Consider the following 16,566-nt stretch of genomic DNA (forward strand, 5'->3'; position numbering starts at 1 on the left):
TTGCTCGAATCTAAATCAGATTCTGCTCGAATTTGAACCAGATTTTGCTCGAATCTGAACCAGATTCGGCTTGAATCTGAACAAGATTATGCTCGAATCTGAACCAGATTATTCAAGCATATCATATGCTAGAATCCAAACCAGATTATGCCCGAATCTGAACCAGATTCTGCAAGAATCTAAACCAGATTCTGCTAGAATCCGAACCAGATTTTGCTCGAATCTGAACCAGATTTTGCTCGAATATGAACCAGATTCTGCTCGAATCTGAACCAGATTCTGCTCGAATCTGAACCAGATTCTACAAGAATCTGAACCAGATTCTACAAGAATCTGAACCAGATTCTACAAGAATCTGAACCAGATTCTGCTTTAATTTGAACAAGATTATGCTCGAATCTGAACCAGATTCTGCAAGAATCTGAACTAGTTTCTGCAAGAATCTGAACCAGATTCTGCAAAAATCTGGACCAGATTCTGCAAGAAACTGAACCAGATTCTGCAAGAATCTGAACCAGATTCTGCAAGAATCTTAACCAGATTCTGCTCGAATCTGAACCAGATTATGCTCGAATCTGAACCACATTGTGCTCGAATCTGAACCAGATTCTGCAAGAATCTGAACTAGTTTCTGCAAGAATCTGAACCATATTCTGCAAGAATCTGAACTAGTTTCTGCAAGAATCTGAACCAGATTCTGCATAAATCTGGACCAGATTCTGCAAGAATCTTAACCAGATTCTGCAAGAATCTTAACCAGATTCTGCTGGAATCTTGAACCAGATTCTGCTCGAATCTGAACCAGATTATGCAGGAATCTGAATCAAATTATGCAGGAATCTAAACCCGATTCTGCTTGAATCTGAACCAGATTCTACAAGAATCTGAACCAGATTCTGCAAGAAACTGAACCAGATTCTGCAAGAATCTGAACCAGATTATGCAGGAATCTGAAACAGATTATGCAGGAATCTGAACCAGATTCTGCTCGAATCTGAACCAGATTCTACAAGAATCTTAACCAGATGCTGCAAGAATCTGAACCAGACGTTGTAAGAATCTGAACCAAATTCTGTAAGAATCGGACTCAGATTCAGCAAGAATCTGAATCAGATTCTGCAATAATATTAACCAGATTCTGTTCGAATCTGAACCAGATTCTGCAAGAATCTGAATCAGATCATACAAAAATATGAACCAGATTTTGTAAGAATCTGAACCAGATACTTCAATTATCTGAACCAGCTTCTGCAAGAGAATCTGAACAGGTTCTACACAATTCTGAACCGGTTTCGCAAGGATATGAACCAGATTTTGCAAAAAATTGTAACAAATTTTGCCAAAATCTGAACCAGATTCTACTAGAATCTTAAGCAGGTCCAACGAGAATCTGAAACAGATTCTGCAAGAATTTGGATCAAATTCTGCAAGAAAATTTTCTAAAATCGGGAATAGATTTGAACTTTAGCCACATTCTGCTAGAATCTGAACCAGGTTTTGCTGGAATCTCTATAAGATTCTGCAAGAATCTTAACCAGATTCTACAAGTATTTACGTTATATGCTGCAAGCATCTTAGACAGTTTCTGAATTGTTAAAATCTGAGAATTAATTATTCCAATAATACATATTATCTTCGGTATGGATGATGTTGTTTTGAAGTTATACTCATTCGTTTCTGATAAACAACACCACAAAATATGTTTTCGTCGGCTGTTAGTATTCACCTACTCCATTGGTATGCCGTCATCGGGCAATAAATTTCACGCCTCCCCAAGATAGCACCAAACAAACGCTTCCCTCCCCGAACTCTTAAGCATCAGGCTTCAATCGTTTTGTGTCGGAATATGGGGTGTGTTGCGTTCCAGCACACAGGGGGTTGTTGACTTTCGATACCGTTGTTCGCGGAAAAGCAGGTCACCGGATGGCAGCAGCGACACGCGGTCAAAGTGCAAATAGATGATTGGAAACGTTTCAGCGAAATAGCATTTGACGATGTTGTTGAAAGGCTTTTCACGAAAATTGTTTCACGACAACAGGTTCGGAAGCCGTGCATGCGCGAGGGTCAACGGTCGATTTGAGAATTGTGACACAGATTTGTTCGGAGTTGTAGTTGAACCACTTGAATGCTATAAATTCTTCTTCCCGGCAATACACTGCCATTGGGACAGCAACTGTTTCTCAGTTTAGTGTTCAATGAACACTCCTACTTTATATTTAGTAAAGTTGGGAAATCCAAATAAATTTTAGACACTGTTAAAGTCCAAATCCAGTTGCTATTTTAGGCGGTAGCTTTATGTCTCAAGTGAGACACCCGCTCATACATGGTGATACGCTTCAGAACAATTTGAAATCATCTATCCTGGCTCAGATATCGCTGAACCGTTTCTCAATTATTCAGTTAACTGCTTTACACATGTTATTACATGTTAGGAGCATGTAATAGACATGAGACATCAGATGATAATGTAATATTTGTGTCTCAGGATGAGACACCCGTTAAACCCTTCACAAATCAGGCGTAACGAATTTCATTCCCCGAAAACTCCATCCTTGTTGAGCCCTTTCCAATATCCTTTTAACCGGCCTTTTTCTGCATCGTATCTTACAGGTGAACGGTCAATAATCCAGTTCTACCCACGAAATGAGACACCCGTTGGCGTTCCGAATAAATTTCCCCGAAGAACTCCATGGCCTAATGATTTCCTCTTCGTGACCTAACGCTCCGTATCAATAGGCTCCAATCAGTGAACCTCCGATAGAACAACTCCCGTTAATGAGTAGATGAAAAAACCGAATTTAGTACTATACCATTTAATTCCACTAGAGTTTGTATCCTTTGACAGATACGCGTATTTCGACCTCAACTGTAAGGCCGTCTTCAGTGTCGTGTACTAGACTCGACTGTCGAGTCTAGTACACGACACTGAAGACGGCCTTACAGTTGAGGTCGAAATACGCGTATCTGTCAAAGGATACAAACTCTAGTGGAATTAAATGGTATAGTACTAAATTCGGTTTTTTCATCTACTTATAGGTATTCTACTAAACAGCTCGAAGATTTATTATCCCGTTAATGAGATATATTTGAGGCAACATCGGTTAACTCTATCCCGAATCGATTGCACGGTGTGGCGCGTCAATCTATCTTAATTAGATCGAGGATTACATCTGGCCTCAGTGTTTCCGATAATCAAGTGCGTCCAATCAGGTTCTGCTGAACGCATGTCCCTACGCAGGGAAGGACGACATCCTGCGTGACAACCCCCTCGATTAGAGAGGGATGGGATGGTGTTTTGTATCTGCTGTTTGCTCCGAGCGCAGTACCTAGTAGATGACCTGTTCGTCTACCGGAAACCGGTCGTTAGATACCCCGTTTTGTCCGATGCGCATGATTCGAAGCCGGGCAGGTAAATTGATAATTACAATTATTGAAGCATCCTTGTGATGGTGCACCCGTCCTGCTCCTGACGGCAAATGTGTCATTAGGTTGATTTCATTTCCAGTGTATCGATTTTGCGGTTGACTGTTTCAATATTGACTCTAACCATTTAATTTATGGATAGCGGTGGCTATGGTCTGCATTTGCATCGAGAATGACAGGCAATTTCGATTTCTTTGTAGTGCTCACTTCGGGCACTGTGGTTGACAGAACAGACGTTGGAATATTGCATAGTAATTTAAATTCAGAAGCTTTGTCAGTGTTACAAGTCTTTCTTCTCCATCAAAATTCATCAAATTCTCATAGGATCTATCTCCGATTTAACATAATCTGTCTATGATTCCCACAGAATTCAAATCAAATCCGTGCGGAATCCGTCTCAGATTCAAGCATATTCTTCCTAATTTCTTCTGATGCTTACAGAAACTCACAGATTCAAGTAAAATCTGTCCCAATTTTAAATAAAACTAGTCTCAGATCTAAGATCTAGATCCAAATGCCAAGAAGAAGTCTCAGATCCAATCTGAACATAGGGGATTCATGTGACTCTTCTGTATAAATTGTCGATCAAAGCAAGTATGCATATTTCAGATATCTCCCCTGGACTTCCATAGTAATCCAGTCACATGAAGTGACAACTGTCGAAAAACACGAGTGACAGAGCTGAGTTGAGCGATCTTTTCGGTCTACAGTGACTCCAGTCGAGTCATTTTGATCGACTCGACTTATACAATAGACCACATTATCTCCCATTTGAGTAGAATATGTCACAGATTCGAGTTGAATCTTTATCCGATAAGAAATGCATCAATCTCATAGTTCATTATCGTCGGAATCATGTTCACGTCCAATATGCCAAAAATTTGAGTGGGATTCCATAGAATCTATCTCAGAATCGAGTACAATATATTCCAAATTCAAGAATATCCGTGTCCGATTCAAGACGAATCTGTCCTAGATTCGTGAAGAATTTATCTCAGATTGGCGAAGAATGCATCTCAAATTCGAGTAAAACAGAATCTGTCTTAGATTCGAGAAAAATCGTTCTCAGATACTAGCAGCATCTGTTTCGTATTCGAGTAAAATCTGGTTCAGATTCGAGTAGAATCTGTCTCAGGTTGGTGACGAATCTCCTTCAGATTCGTGAATAATCTATCTCTCGAGCAGAATCTGTCTCAGATTCGAGATGAATATGTCTCAGAATCAAGACGAGTCTATTTCCGATTCGAGCAAAATCTGCCTCAGATTCGAGTAGAATCTGTTCCAGATTCGAGCAGCATCTGTCTCAGATTCGAGCAGAATCTGTCTCAGATTCGAGATGAATATGTCTCAGAATCAAGACGAGTCTATTTCCGATTCGAGCAAAATCTGCCTCAGATTCGAGTAGAATCTGTTCCAGATTCGAGCAGAATCTGTCTCAGATTCGAGCAGAATCTGTCTCAGATTTGAGCAGAATCTGTCTCAGATTCGAGCAGAATCTGTCTCAGATTCGAGCAGAATCTGTCTCAGATTCGAGCAGAATCTGTCTCAGATTCGAGCAGAATCTGTCTCAGATTCGAGCAGAATCCGGTTCAGATTCGAACAAAATCTGCCTCAGATTCGAACAGAATCTGTCTCAGATTCGAACAGAATCTGTCTCAGATTCGAACAGAATCTGTCTCAGATTCGAGAAGAATCTATCTCAGTTTTGAGACGAATCTCCTTCAGATTCGTGAATAATCTATCTCTGATTCGAGATGATACTGTCTCAGATTCGAGCAGAATCTGTCTCAGATTCGGGACGAATCTGTCTCAGATTCGAGAAGAATCTGTCTCAGATTCGAGACGAATCTGTCTCAGATTCGAGCAGAATCTGGCTCAGATTCGAGCAGAAACTGGCTCAGATTCGAGCAAAATATGTCTCAGATTCGAGCAGAACCTGTCTCAGATTCGAGCAGAATCTGTCTCAGGTTCGAGCAGAATCTGGCTCAGATTCGAGCAAAATATGTCTCAGATTCGAGCAGAACCTGTCTCAGTTTCGAGCAGAATCTGTCTCAGATTCGAGCAGAACCTATGTCAGATTCGAGCAGAATCTGTCTCAGATTCGAGCAGAATCTGTCTCAGATTCGAACAGAATCTGTCTCAGATTCGAGCAGAATCGGTCTCAGATTCGAGCAGAATCTGTCTCAGATTTGAGCAGAACCTATCTTTGATTCGAGCAGAATGCGGTTCAGATTCGAACAGAATCTGTCTCAGATTCAAACAGAATCTGGCTCAGAATCGAGCAGGATCTGTCTCAGAGTCGAGCAGAATCTGTCTCAGATTCGAGCAGAATCTGTCTCAGATTCGAGCAGAATCTGTCTCAGATTCGAGCAGAATCTGTCTCAGATTCGAGCAGAATCTGTCTCAGATTCGAGCAGAATCTGTCTCAGGTTTGAGCAGAACCTATCTTTGATTCGAGCAGAATGCGGTTCAGATTCGAACAGAAACTGTCTCAGATTCAAACAGAATCTGGCTCAGAATCGAGCAGGATCTGTCTCAGAGTCGAGCAGAATCTGTCTCAGATTCGAGCAGAATCTGTCTCAGATTCGAGCAGAATCTGTCTCAGATTCGAGCAGAATCTGTCTCAGATCCGATAAGAATCTGTCTCAGATTCGACCAGAATCTGTCTCAGATTCGAGCAAAATCTGTCTCAGATTCGAGAAGAATTCAACTCAGATTCGAGCAGAACCTATGTCAGATTCGAGCAGATTGCGGTTCAGATTCGAACAGAATCTGGCTCAGATCCGATAAGAATCTGTCTCAGATTCGAGCAGAATCTGTCTCAGATTCGAGCAAAATCTTTCTCAGATTCGAGAAGAATCTAACTCAGATTCGAGCAGAACCTATGTCAGATTCGAGCAGATTGCGGTTCAGATTCGAACAGAATCTGTCTCAGATTTGAACAGGATCTGCCACAGATTCGAGAAGAATCTATCTCAGGTTGGAGACGAATCTTCTTCAGATTCGTGAATGATATGTCTCAGATTCGAGCAGAATCTGGCTCAGATTTGAGCAGAATCTGTCTCAGATTCGAGCAAAATCTGTCTCAGATTCGAGCAAAATCTGTCTCAGATTCGAGAAGAATTCAACTCAGATTCGAGCAGAACCTATGTCAGATTCGAGCAGATTGCGGTTCAGATTCGAATAGAATCTGGCTCAGATCCGATAAGAATCTGTCTCAGATTCGAGCAGAATCTGTCTCAGATTCGAGCAAAATCTTTCTCAGATTCGAGAAGAATCTAACTCAGATTCGAGCAGAACCTATGTCAGATTCGAGCAGATTGCGGTTCAGATTCGAACAGAATCTGTCTCAGATTTGAACAGGATCTGCCACAGATTCGAGAAGAATCTATCTCAGGTTGGAGACGAATCTTCTTCAGATTCGTGAATGATATGTCTCAGATTCGAGCAGAATCTGGCTCAGATTTGAGCAGAATCTGTCTCAGATTCGAGCAAAATCTGTCTCAGATTCGAGCAGAATCTGTCTCAGATTCGAGCAAAATCTGTCTCAGATTCGAGAAGAATCTAACTCAGATTCGAGAAGAATCTAACTCAGATTCGAGCAGAATGCGGTTCAGATTCGAACAGAATCTGTCTCAGATTTGAACAGGATCTGCCACAGATTCGAGAAGAATCTATCTCAGGTTGGAGACGAATCTTCTTCAGATTCGTGAATGATCTGTCTCAGATTCGAGCAGAATCTAACTCAGATTCGAGCAGAATGCGGTTCAGATTCGAACAGAATCTGTCTCAGATTTGAACAGGATCTGCCACAGATTCGAGAAGAATCTATCTCAGGTTGGAGACGAATCTTCTTCAGATTCGTGAATGATCTGTCTCAGATTCGAGCAGAATCTGGCTCAGATTTGAGCAGAATCTGTCTCAGATTCGAGCAAAATCTGTCTCAGATTCGAGCAAAATCTGTCTCAGATTCGAGCAGAATCTGTCTCAGATTAGAGCAGAATCTGTCTCAGATTCAAACAGAATCTGGCTCAGAATCGAGCAGGATCTGTCTCAGATTCGAACAGAATCTGTCTCAGATTCGAGCAGAATCTGTCTCAGATTCGAGAAGAATCTAACTCAGATTCGAGCAGAATCTGTCTCAGATTCGAGAAGAATCTAACTAAGATTCGAGCAGAATCTGTCTCAGATTCGAGCAGAATCTGTATCAGATTCGAGCAGAATCTGTCTCAGATTCGAGCAGAATCTGTCTCAGATTCGAGCAGAATCTGTCTCAGATTCGAGCAGAATCTGTCTCAGATTCGAGAAGAATCTAACTCAGAATCGAGAAGAATCTAACTCAGATTCGAGCAGAACCTATGTCAGATTCGAGCAGAATGCGGTTCAGATTCGAACAGAATCTGTCTCAGATTCGAACAGGATCTGTCTCAGATTCGAGAAGAATCTATCTCAGGTTGGAGACGAATCTTCTTCAGATTCGTGAATAATCTATCTCTGATTCGTGAATAATATATCACTGATTCAATAAGAATCTGTCTCAGATTCGAGCAGAACCTGTCTCATATTCGAGCAAAACCTGTCTCAGATTCGAGCAGAATCTGGCTCAGATTCGATAAGAATCTGTCTCAGATTCGAGCAGAATCTGTCTCAGATTCGAGAAGAATCTGGCTCTAATTCGAGCAGAATCTCTTAGATTCGAGCAAAATCTGTCTCAGATTCGAGCAAAATCTGTCTCAGATTCGAGCAGAATCTGTCTCAGATTCAAACAGAATCTGGCTCAGATTCAAACAGAATCTGGCTCAGAATCGAGCAGGATCTGTCTCAGATTTGAACAGAATCTGTCTCACATTCGAGCAAAACCTGTCTCAGATTCGAGCAGAATCTGTCTCAGATTCGAGCAGAATCTGTCTCAGATTCGAGAAGAATCTAACTCTGATTCGAGCAGAACCTATCTCAGATTCGAGTAGAATGTGGTTCAGATTCGAACAGAATCTGTCTCAGATTCGAACAGGATCTGTCTCAGATTCGAACAGGATCTGTCTCAGATTCGAGAAGAATCTATCTCAGGTTGGAGACGAATCTTCTTCAGATTCGTGAATAATTTATCTCTGATTCGATAAGAATCTGTCTCAGATTCGAGCAGAACCTGTCTCATATTCGAGCAAAACCCGTCTCAGATTCGAGCAGAATCTGGCTCAGATTGGATCAGAATCTTGCTCAGATTCGAGCAGGATCTGTCTCAGATTCGAGACGAATCTGTCTCAGATTCGAGACGAGTCTTTTTCCGATTCGAGCAAAATCTGCCTCAGATTCGAGTAGAATCTGTCTTAGATTTGAGAAGAATCTGTCCCAGATTCGAGCAGAATTTGGTTCAGATTCTAGCTGAATCTGGTTCAGATCTCTAGCAGAATCTGATCCAGATTCTAGCAGAATCTGATCCAGATTCTTGCAGAATCTGATCCAGATTCTTGCAGAATCTGGTTCTGGTTCAGATTCTTGAAGAGTTCATATTCATGCAGAATCTGGTTCAGATTCTTGCGAATCTGGGGCAAATTCTTGCAGAATCTTGTTTAGATTCTTGCAAAATCTTGTTTAGAATCTTGCAGAATCTAGTTCAGATTCTTGCAGAAACTGGTTCAAATTCGTGCAGAATTTTGTTAAGCAACTTGTATAAATTTGTTAATGCTAGCAGAATCTGGTTCAGATTGTTGAGAATACGGTCTTTTTTACAGGGTCCAGTTGAAATTTATGATGAATCTATTCCAGATTCATGTAGAATCTGGTTAAAATTCTTGCAGAACCTTGATCAGATCAGGACAGAATTGCGGTCAGATTCTTACGGAAACATATTCAGATTCTTTCAGAGTGTGGCTCGAATAATTTCATGATCGAAATTCGGATTCTTGCAGAATCTGATTGAGCTTCTAGCATAATCTGTCCGAGACTCACGCAGAATATGCATGTAATTCTTGCGGAATATCACATCCTTGCAAAATTTGTTGTTTTTTTCAGAACTTCGGAAGAAAGCTTAGATTTAATATTTAGAATATTACGAAGAAACTTTTGAGAATACTTCAGTGGTGACTTCTTTGGGTACGTTTTAAGAATCTTCCTTAAACACATTTGTATAGTTCTTGGAAAAGACTTGAAATAGTGGAGAATGAAGTGTAGGCTCTATGGAGATTTCTGTGGAGATTTGTGAACATGTTGTAGAGAGATATGTGAACACTATTTATAGAAGGCTCTTTAAAGACATTAGTAGAAACCTTTAAGAAGAGTAGATGTTAGACCTTTGTGGAGATTTTCGAGGAGACTTTATCCTTTTTTTGAAATTCTTATGAAAATTTCCAACTAGACATCTGAAGAGACTTCTGAGCGAGAAAGCCGGTGTAGTTACTTATGTGCGATTCCTACAAAATTTTCGGTGGAGTGCTCTGTGGAGAACTCTGTGGAGATTGCTGCAAATACCTCGGAGAAAAGGTGTTTGGAAATCTCTTTAGAGACACATGAAAAGACCTCTATCGATACATATGTGGAGGTTTTTGTGATCGTTGTGGAGACTCTTGTGGCGACCCATGATCTACAAATACCATTGTTGAGCCCATGTGAGACGTTCTGTTAGAACCTTTCGAAAGATTTTGTTATATTTTTGACCTAGATTTTTTTCACAATATGCTCGAATAAGATTGGAAACAAAGACAAATTAGAGTAGAATCTGTCTCAGATTCGAGACTAATCTTTCTCAGATTCGAAAGAATCGGTCTCAGATTTGAATAGAATATGTATCTGATTCGAATAGAATCTGTATCAGATTCGAAAAAAAATCTGTCTCAGATTCGAGTAAATTCTGTCTCAGATACGAGTGGAATCTGTGTCAGATTCGGTTAGAATCTGTCGCAGATTCGAGTAGAATCTATCTCGGATTCGAATAGAATCTGTATCAGATTCGAGACGAATCTTTCCCAAATTCGAGCAGAATGTTTTTGATTCGAGCAGAATTTTTATCATTTTAGAGCAGAATCTCAGCAAAATTCGGCCCTGATTCGAGCAGAATTTATCTCAGATTAAAATAGATCTGTCTCAGTTTCATATAAATCTGTTCCAGATTCGAGTAAAATATTTTTCAGATTTGAACAAAATCTGTCAAAGATGTGACTAAGAAAATCTTTTCTTATGTCTCAAAAAGTTTGGCACTAAAACGTTCTAGAAATTCTCCATCTACTAGCAAACATAACCTAACTGACCATGGTGATAATCAACGCATCGGCAAGCCGCCTATGCTTGCCCTGTTACGGTTCGCTGTTCTCGAGTGTCAAGAAAAAATCATCGCAAAAACGCCGCCGTCGAACCGGTTGGCCCGCCATGGTGGCCAAAGCGTGTTCCGTCAGTGTGGTCGGCAGTTGCCTCGTGAGGCGGAAGTGTTCAACATCCAGCATTCGACATCGACCGGTTTGTAGTGCGCGAGTCTACCGGAGGACCTGTAGTTGTCCGATTCCTCCGGTAGCTGATCAGAAAACATCGCAAACGGTAGTCAACGGATCGGTTCCGATGAGGCCGAGGACAATGCGCCACTACGGACGAAGTCTGTCCGCTCCGCTGTTCGCCAATGGAAGTTCCGGAGCCTTCGTTCAGCAGCAGCGAAGACTTAGCCGGGGATGGCCGGGTCGGCGGAAAGCCATTCGCTATCGGGACCGGTCCTTGCTACCCTACAAATTCAGGTATTTGAATGGTGAATAATCTAAACATATGATTCCTACAGAAACAGTTAAAACTCACTCGCTCGCTCGCTCGTAATCGGAATTTATGGAGTCGTAAATTTTTCAGCCATAAATTCAACCCCAAGCTACCGCAGGAATGGCCGACGTGCTTTTCCAGCCGCCGTTGCTTCGGGGACTAATAACTTCCCATTAGCATCTCATTTTGGACGGGAAAAGCCGTTCCATTTCCAGTTTCGCGTTCCATTTCTCCGCTGGCTGATTTTTATGAATGTCATTTTTGATGCCGTATGGTTGAAGTTTTTGTTTCGGCTTTTGCAGGAAACCCAGCGCCGATACCCACGGGAGACAGATTCGGTGCACGCCGGATTGGAGCGAAAATGCCGTTTCCGGGGATCATCTGTGGGTGCCGACTTCGGTATCCGGTGACTGTTGCTACGTGGGCGACAACGACTGCTCGGTAAGTCATTTAAAAAACCTTTTAACGGCTTAATTATCTTTCAAAACCATGTTTAATGATTTTCATCCGACCAGTGTTGCCATCAAGTCGATTTTAATTTTCATTCGATTCGATTTCGATTCGATTTCGATTCGATTTCGATTCGATTTCGATTCGATTTCGATTCGATTTCGATTCGATTTCGATTCGATTTCGATTCGATTTCGATTCGATTTCGATTCGATTTCGATTCGATTTCGATTCGATTTCGATTCGATTTCGATTCGATTTCGATTCGATTTCGATTCGATTTCGATTCGATTTCGATTCGATTTCGATTCGATTCGATTTCGATTTCGATTCGATTTCGATTTCGATTCGATTTCGATTCGATTTCGATTCGATTTCGATTCGATTTCGATTCGTTTCGATTCGATTTCGATTCGATTTCGATTCGATTTCGATTCGATTTCGATTCGATTTCGATTCGATTTCGATCGATTTCGATTCGATTTCGATTCGATTTCGATTCGATTTCGATTCGATTTCGATTCGATTTCGATTCGATTTCGATTCGATTTCGATTCGATTTCGATTCGATTTTCGATTCGATTTCGATTCGATTTCGATTCGATTCGATTCGATTTCGATTCGATTTCGATTCGATTTCGATGATTTCGATTCGATTTCGATTTCGATTTCGATTCGATTTCGATTCGATTTTCGATTCGATTTCGATTTCGATCGATTTCGATTCGATTTCGATTCGATTTCGATTCGATTTCGATTCGATTTCGATTCGATTCGATTCGATTTCGATTCGATTCGATTCGATTTCGATTCGATTTCGATTCGATTTCGATCATTCGATTTCGATTCGATTCGATTTCGATTCGATTTCGATTCGATTTCGATTCGATTTCGATTCGATTTCGATTCGATTTCGATTCGATTTCGATTCGATTTCGATTCGATTTCGATTCGATTTCGATTCGATCGATTTCGATTCGATTTCGATTCGATTTCGATTCGATTTCGATTCGATTTCGATTCGTTCGATTCGATTTCGATTCGATTTCGATTCGATTTCGATTCGATTTCGATTCGATTTCGATTCGATTTCGATTCGATTTCGATTCGATTTCGATTCGATTTCGATTCGATTTCGATTCGATTTCGATTCGATTTCGATTCGATTTCGATTCGATTCGATTTCGATTCGATTTCGATTCGATTTCGATTCGATTTCGATTCGATTTCGATTCGATTTCGATTCGATTCGATTCGATTTCGATTCGATTTCGATTCGATTTCGATTCGATTTCGATTCGATTTCGATTCGATTTCGATTCGATTTCGATTCGATTTCGATTCGATTCGATTTCGATTCGATTTCGATTCGATTTCGATTCGATTTCGATTCGATTTCGATTCGATTTCGATTCGATTTCGATTCGATTTCGATTCGATTTCGATTCGATTTCGATTCGATTTCGATTCGATTTCGATTCGATTTCGATTCGATTTCGATTCGATTTCGATTCGATTTCGATTCGATTTCGATTCGATTTCGATTCGATTTCGATTCGATTTCGATTCGATTTCGATTCGATTTCGATTCGATTTCGATTTCGATTCGATTTCGATTCGATTTCGATCGATTCGATTCGATTTCGATTCGATTTCGATTCGATTTCGATTCGATTTCGATTCGATTTCGATTCGATTTCGATTCGATTTCGATTCGATTTCGATTCGATTTCGATTCGATTTCGATTCGATTTCGATTCGATTTCGATTCGATTTCCGATTCGATTTCGATTCGATTTCGATTCGATTTCGATTCGATTTCGATTCGATTTCGATTCGATTTCGATTCGATTTCGATTCGATTTTCGATTCGATTTCGATTCGATTTCGATTCGATTTCGATTCGATTTCGATTCGATTTCGATTCGATTTCGATTCGATTTCGATTCGATTTCGATTCGATTTCGATTCGATTTCGATTCGATTTCGATTCGATTTCGATTCGATTTCGATTCGATTTCGATCGATTCGATTTCGATTTCGATTCGATTTCGATTTCGATTTCGATTCGATTTCGATTCGATTTCGATTCGATTTCGATTCGATTTCGATTCGATTTCGATTCGATTTCGATTCGATTTCGATTCGATTTCGATTCGATTTCGATTCGATTTCGATTCGATTTCCGATTCGATTTCGATTCGATTTCGATTCGATTTCGATTCGATTCGATTTCGATTCGATTTCGATTCGATTTCGATTCGATTTCGATTCGATTTCGATTCGATTTCGATTCGATTTCGATTCGATTTCGATTCGATTTCGATTCGATTTCGATTCGATTTCGATTCGATTTTCGATTCGATTTCGATTCGATTTCGATTCGATTTCGATTTCGATTTTCGATTCGATTTCGATTCGATTTCGATTCGATTTCGATTCGATTTCGATTCGATTTCGATTCGATTTTCGATTCGATTTCGATTCGATTTCGATTCGATTTCGATTCGATTTCGATTCGATTTCGATTTCGATTCGATTTCGATCGATTTCGATTCGATTTCGATTCGATTTCGATTCGATTTCGATTCGATTTCGATTCGATTTCGATTCGATTTCGATTCGATTTCGATTCGATTTCGATTCGATTTCGATTCGATTTCGATTCGATTTCGATTCGATTTCGATTCGATTTCGATTCGATTTCGATTCGATTTCGATTTCGATTTCGATTTCGATTCGATTTCGATTCGATTTCGATTCGATTTCGATTCGATTTCGATTCGATTTCGATTCGATTTCGATTCGATTTCGATTCGATTTCGATTCGATTTCGATTCGATTTCGATTCGATTTCGATTCGATTTCGATTCGATTTCGATTCGATTTCGATTCGATTTCGATTCGATTTCGATTCGATTTCGATTCGATTTCGATTCGATTTCGATTCGATTTCGATTCGATTTCGATTCGATTTCGATTCGATTTCGATTCGATTTCGATTCGATTTCGATTCGATTTCGATTCGATTTCGATTCGATTTCGATTCGATTTCGATTTCGATTTCGATTCGATTTCGATTCGATTTCGATTCGATTTCGATTCGATTTCGATTCGATTTCGATTCGATTTCGATTCGATTTCGATTCGATTTCGATTCGATTTCGATTCGATTTCGATTCGATTTCGATTCGATTTCGATCGATTCGATTCGATTTCGATTCGATTTCGATTCGATTTCGATTCGATTTCGATTCGATTTCGATTCGATTTCGATTCGATTTCGATTCGATTTCGATTCGATTTCGAATTCGATTCGATTTCGATTCGATTTCGATTCGATTTCGATTCGATTTCGATTCGATTTCGATTCGATTTCGATTCGATTTCGATTCGATTTCGATTCGATTTCGATTCGATTTCGATTCGATTTCGATTCGATTTCGATTCGATTTCGATTCGATTTCGATTCGATTTCGATTCGATTTCGATTCGATTTCGATTCGATTTCGATCGATTTTCGATTCGATTTCGATTCGATTTCGATTCGATTTCGATTCGATTTCGATTCGATTTCGATTCGATTCGATTCGATTTCGATTCGATTTCGATTCGATTTTCGATTCGATTTCGATTCGATTTCGATTCGATTTCGATTCGATTTCGATTCGATTTCGATTCGATTTCGATTCGATTTCGATTCGATTTCGATTCGATTTCGATTCGATTTCGATTCGATTTCGATTCGATTTCGATTCGATTTCGATTCGATTTCGATTCGATTTCGATTCGATTTCGATTCGATTTCGATTCGATTTCGATTCGATTTCGATTCGATTTCGATTCGATTTCGATTCGATTTCGATTCGATTTCGATTCGATTTCGATTCGATTTCGATTCGATTTCGATTCGATTTCGATTCGATTTCGATTCGATTTCGATTCGATTTCGATTCGATTTCGATTCGATTTCGATTCGATTTCGATTCGATTTCGATTCGATTTCGATTCGATTTCGATTCGATTTCGATTCGATTTCGATTCGATTTCGATTCGATTTCGATTCGATTTCGATTCGATTTCGATTCGATTTCGATTCGATTTCGATTCGATTTCGATTCGATTTCGATTCGATTTCGATTCGATTTCGATTCGATTTCGATTCGATTTCGATTCGATTTCGATTCGATTTCGATTCGATTTCGATTCGATTTCGATTCGATTTCGATTCGATTCGATTTCGATTCGATTTCGATTCGATTTCGATTCGATTCGATTCGATTCGTTCGATTTCGATTCGATTTCGATTCGATTTCGATTCGATTTCGATTCGATTTCGATTCGATTTCGATTCGATTTCGATTCGATTTCGATTCGATTTCGATTCGATTTCGATTCGATTTCGATTCGATTTCGATTCGATTTCGATTCGATTTCGATTCGATTTCGATTCGATTTCGATTCGATTTCGATTCGATTTCGATTCGATTTCGATTCGATTTCGATTCGATTTCGATTCGATTTCGATTCGATTTCGATTCGATTTCGATTCGATTTCGATTCGATTTCGATTCGATTTCGATTCGATTTCGATTCGATTTCGATTCGATTTCGATTCGATTTCGATTCGATTTCGATTCGATTTCGATTCGATTTCGATTCGATTTCGATTCGATTTCGATTCGATTTCGATTCGATTTCGATTCGATTTCGATTCGATTTCGATTCGATTTCGATTCGATTTCGATTCGATTTCGATTCGATTTCGATTCGATTTCGATTCGATTTCGATTCGATTTCGATTCGATTTCGATTCGATTTCGATTCGATTCGATTCGATTTCGATTCGATTTCGATTCGATTTCGATTCGATTTCGATTCGATTTCGATTCGATTTCGATTCGATTTCGATTCGATTTCGATTCGATTTCGATTCGATTTCGATTCGATTTCGATTCG

The 16,566-nt window shown here is 39.9% G+C and overlaps 1 protein-coding gene across 1 annotated transcript in view; it reads left to right on the forward strand.

Moving 5' to 3' along the window:
* LOC5578809 (eye-specific diacylglycerol kinase) overlaps positions 1 to 16,566 on the forward strand; it is a 691,896-nt gene that overhangs the window by 499,677 nt on the left and 175,653 nt on the right. The window contains 1 exon segment of the mRNA XM_021839032.1: positions 11,460 to 11,598. Coding sequence (XP_021694724.1) covers positions 11,460 to 11,598 — 139 coding nt within the window.

This window comes from Aedes aegypti, chromosome 1 (assembly GCF_002204515.2).
Source record: "Aedes aegypti strain LVP_AGWG chromosome 1, AaegL5.0 Primary Assembly, whole genome shotgun sequence".
In the NCBI taxonomy this organism is placed as follows: Eukaryota; Metazoa; Arthropoda; class Insecta; order Diptera; family Culicidae; genus Aedes; species Aedes aegypti.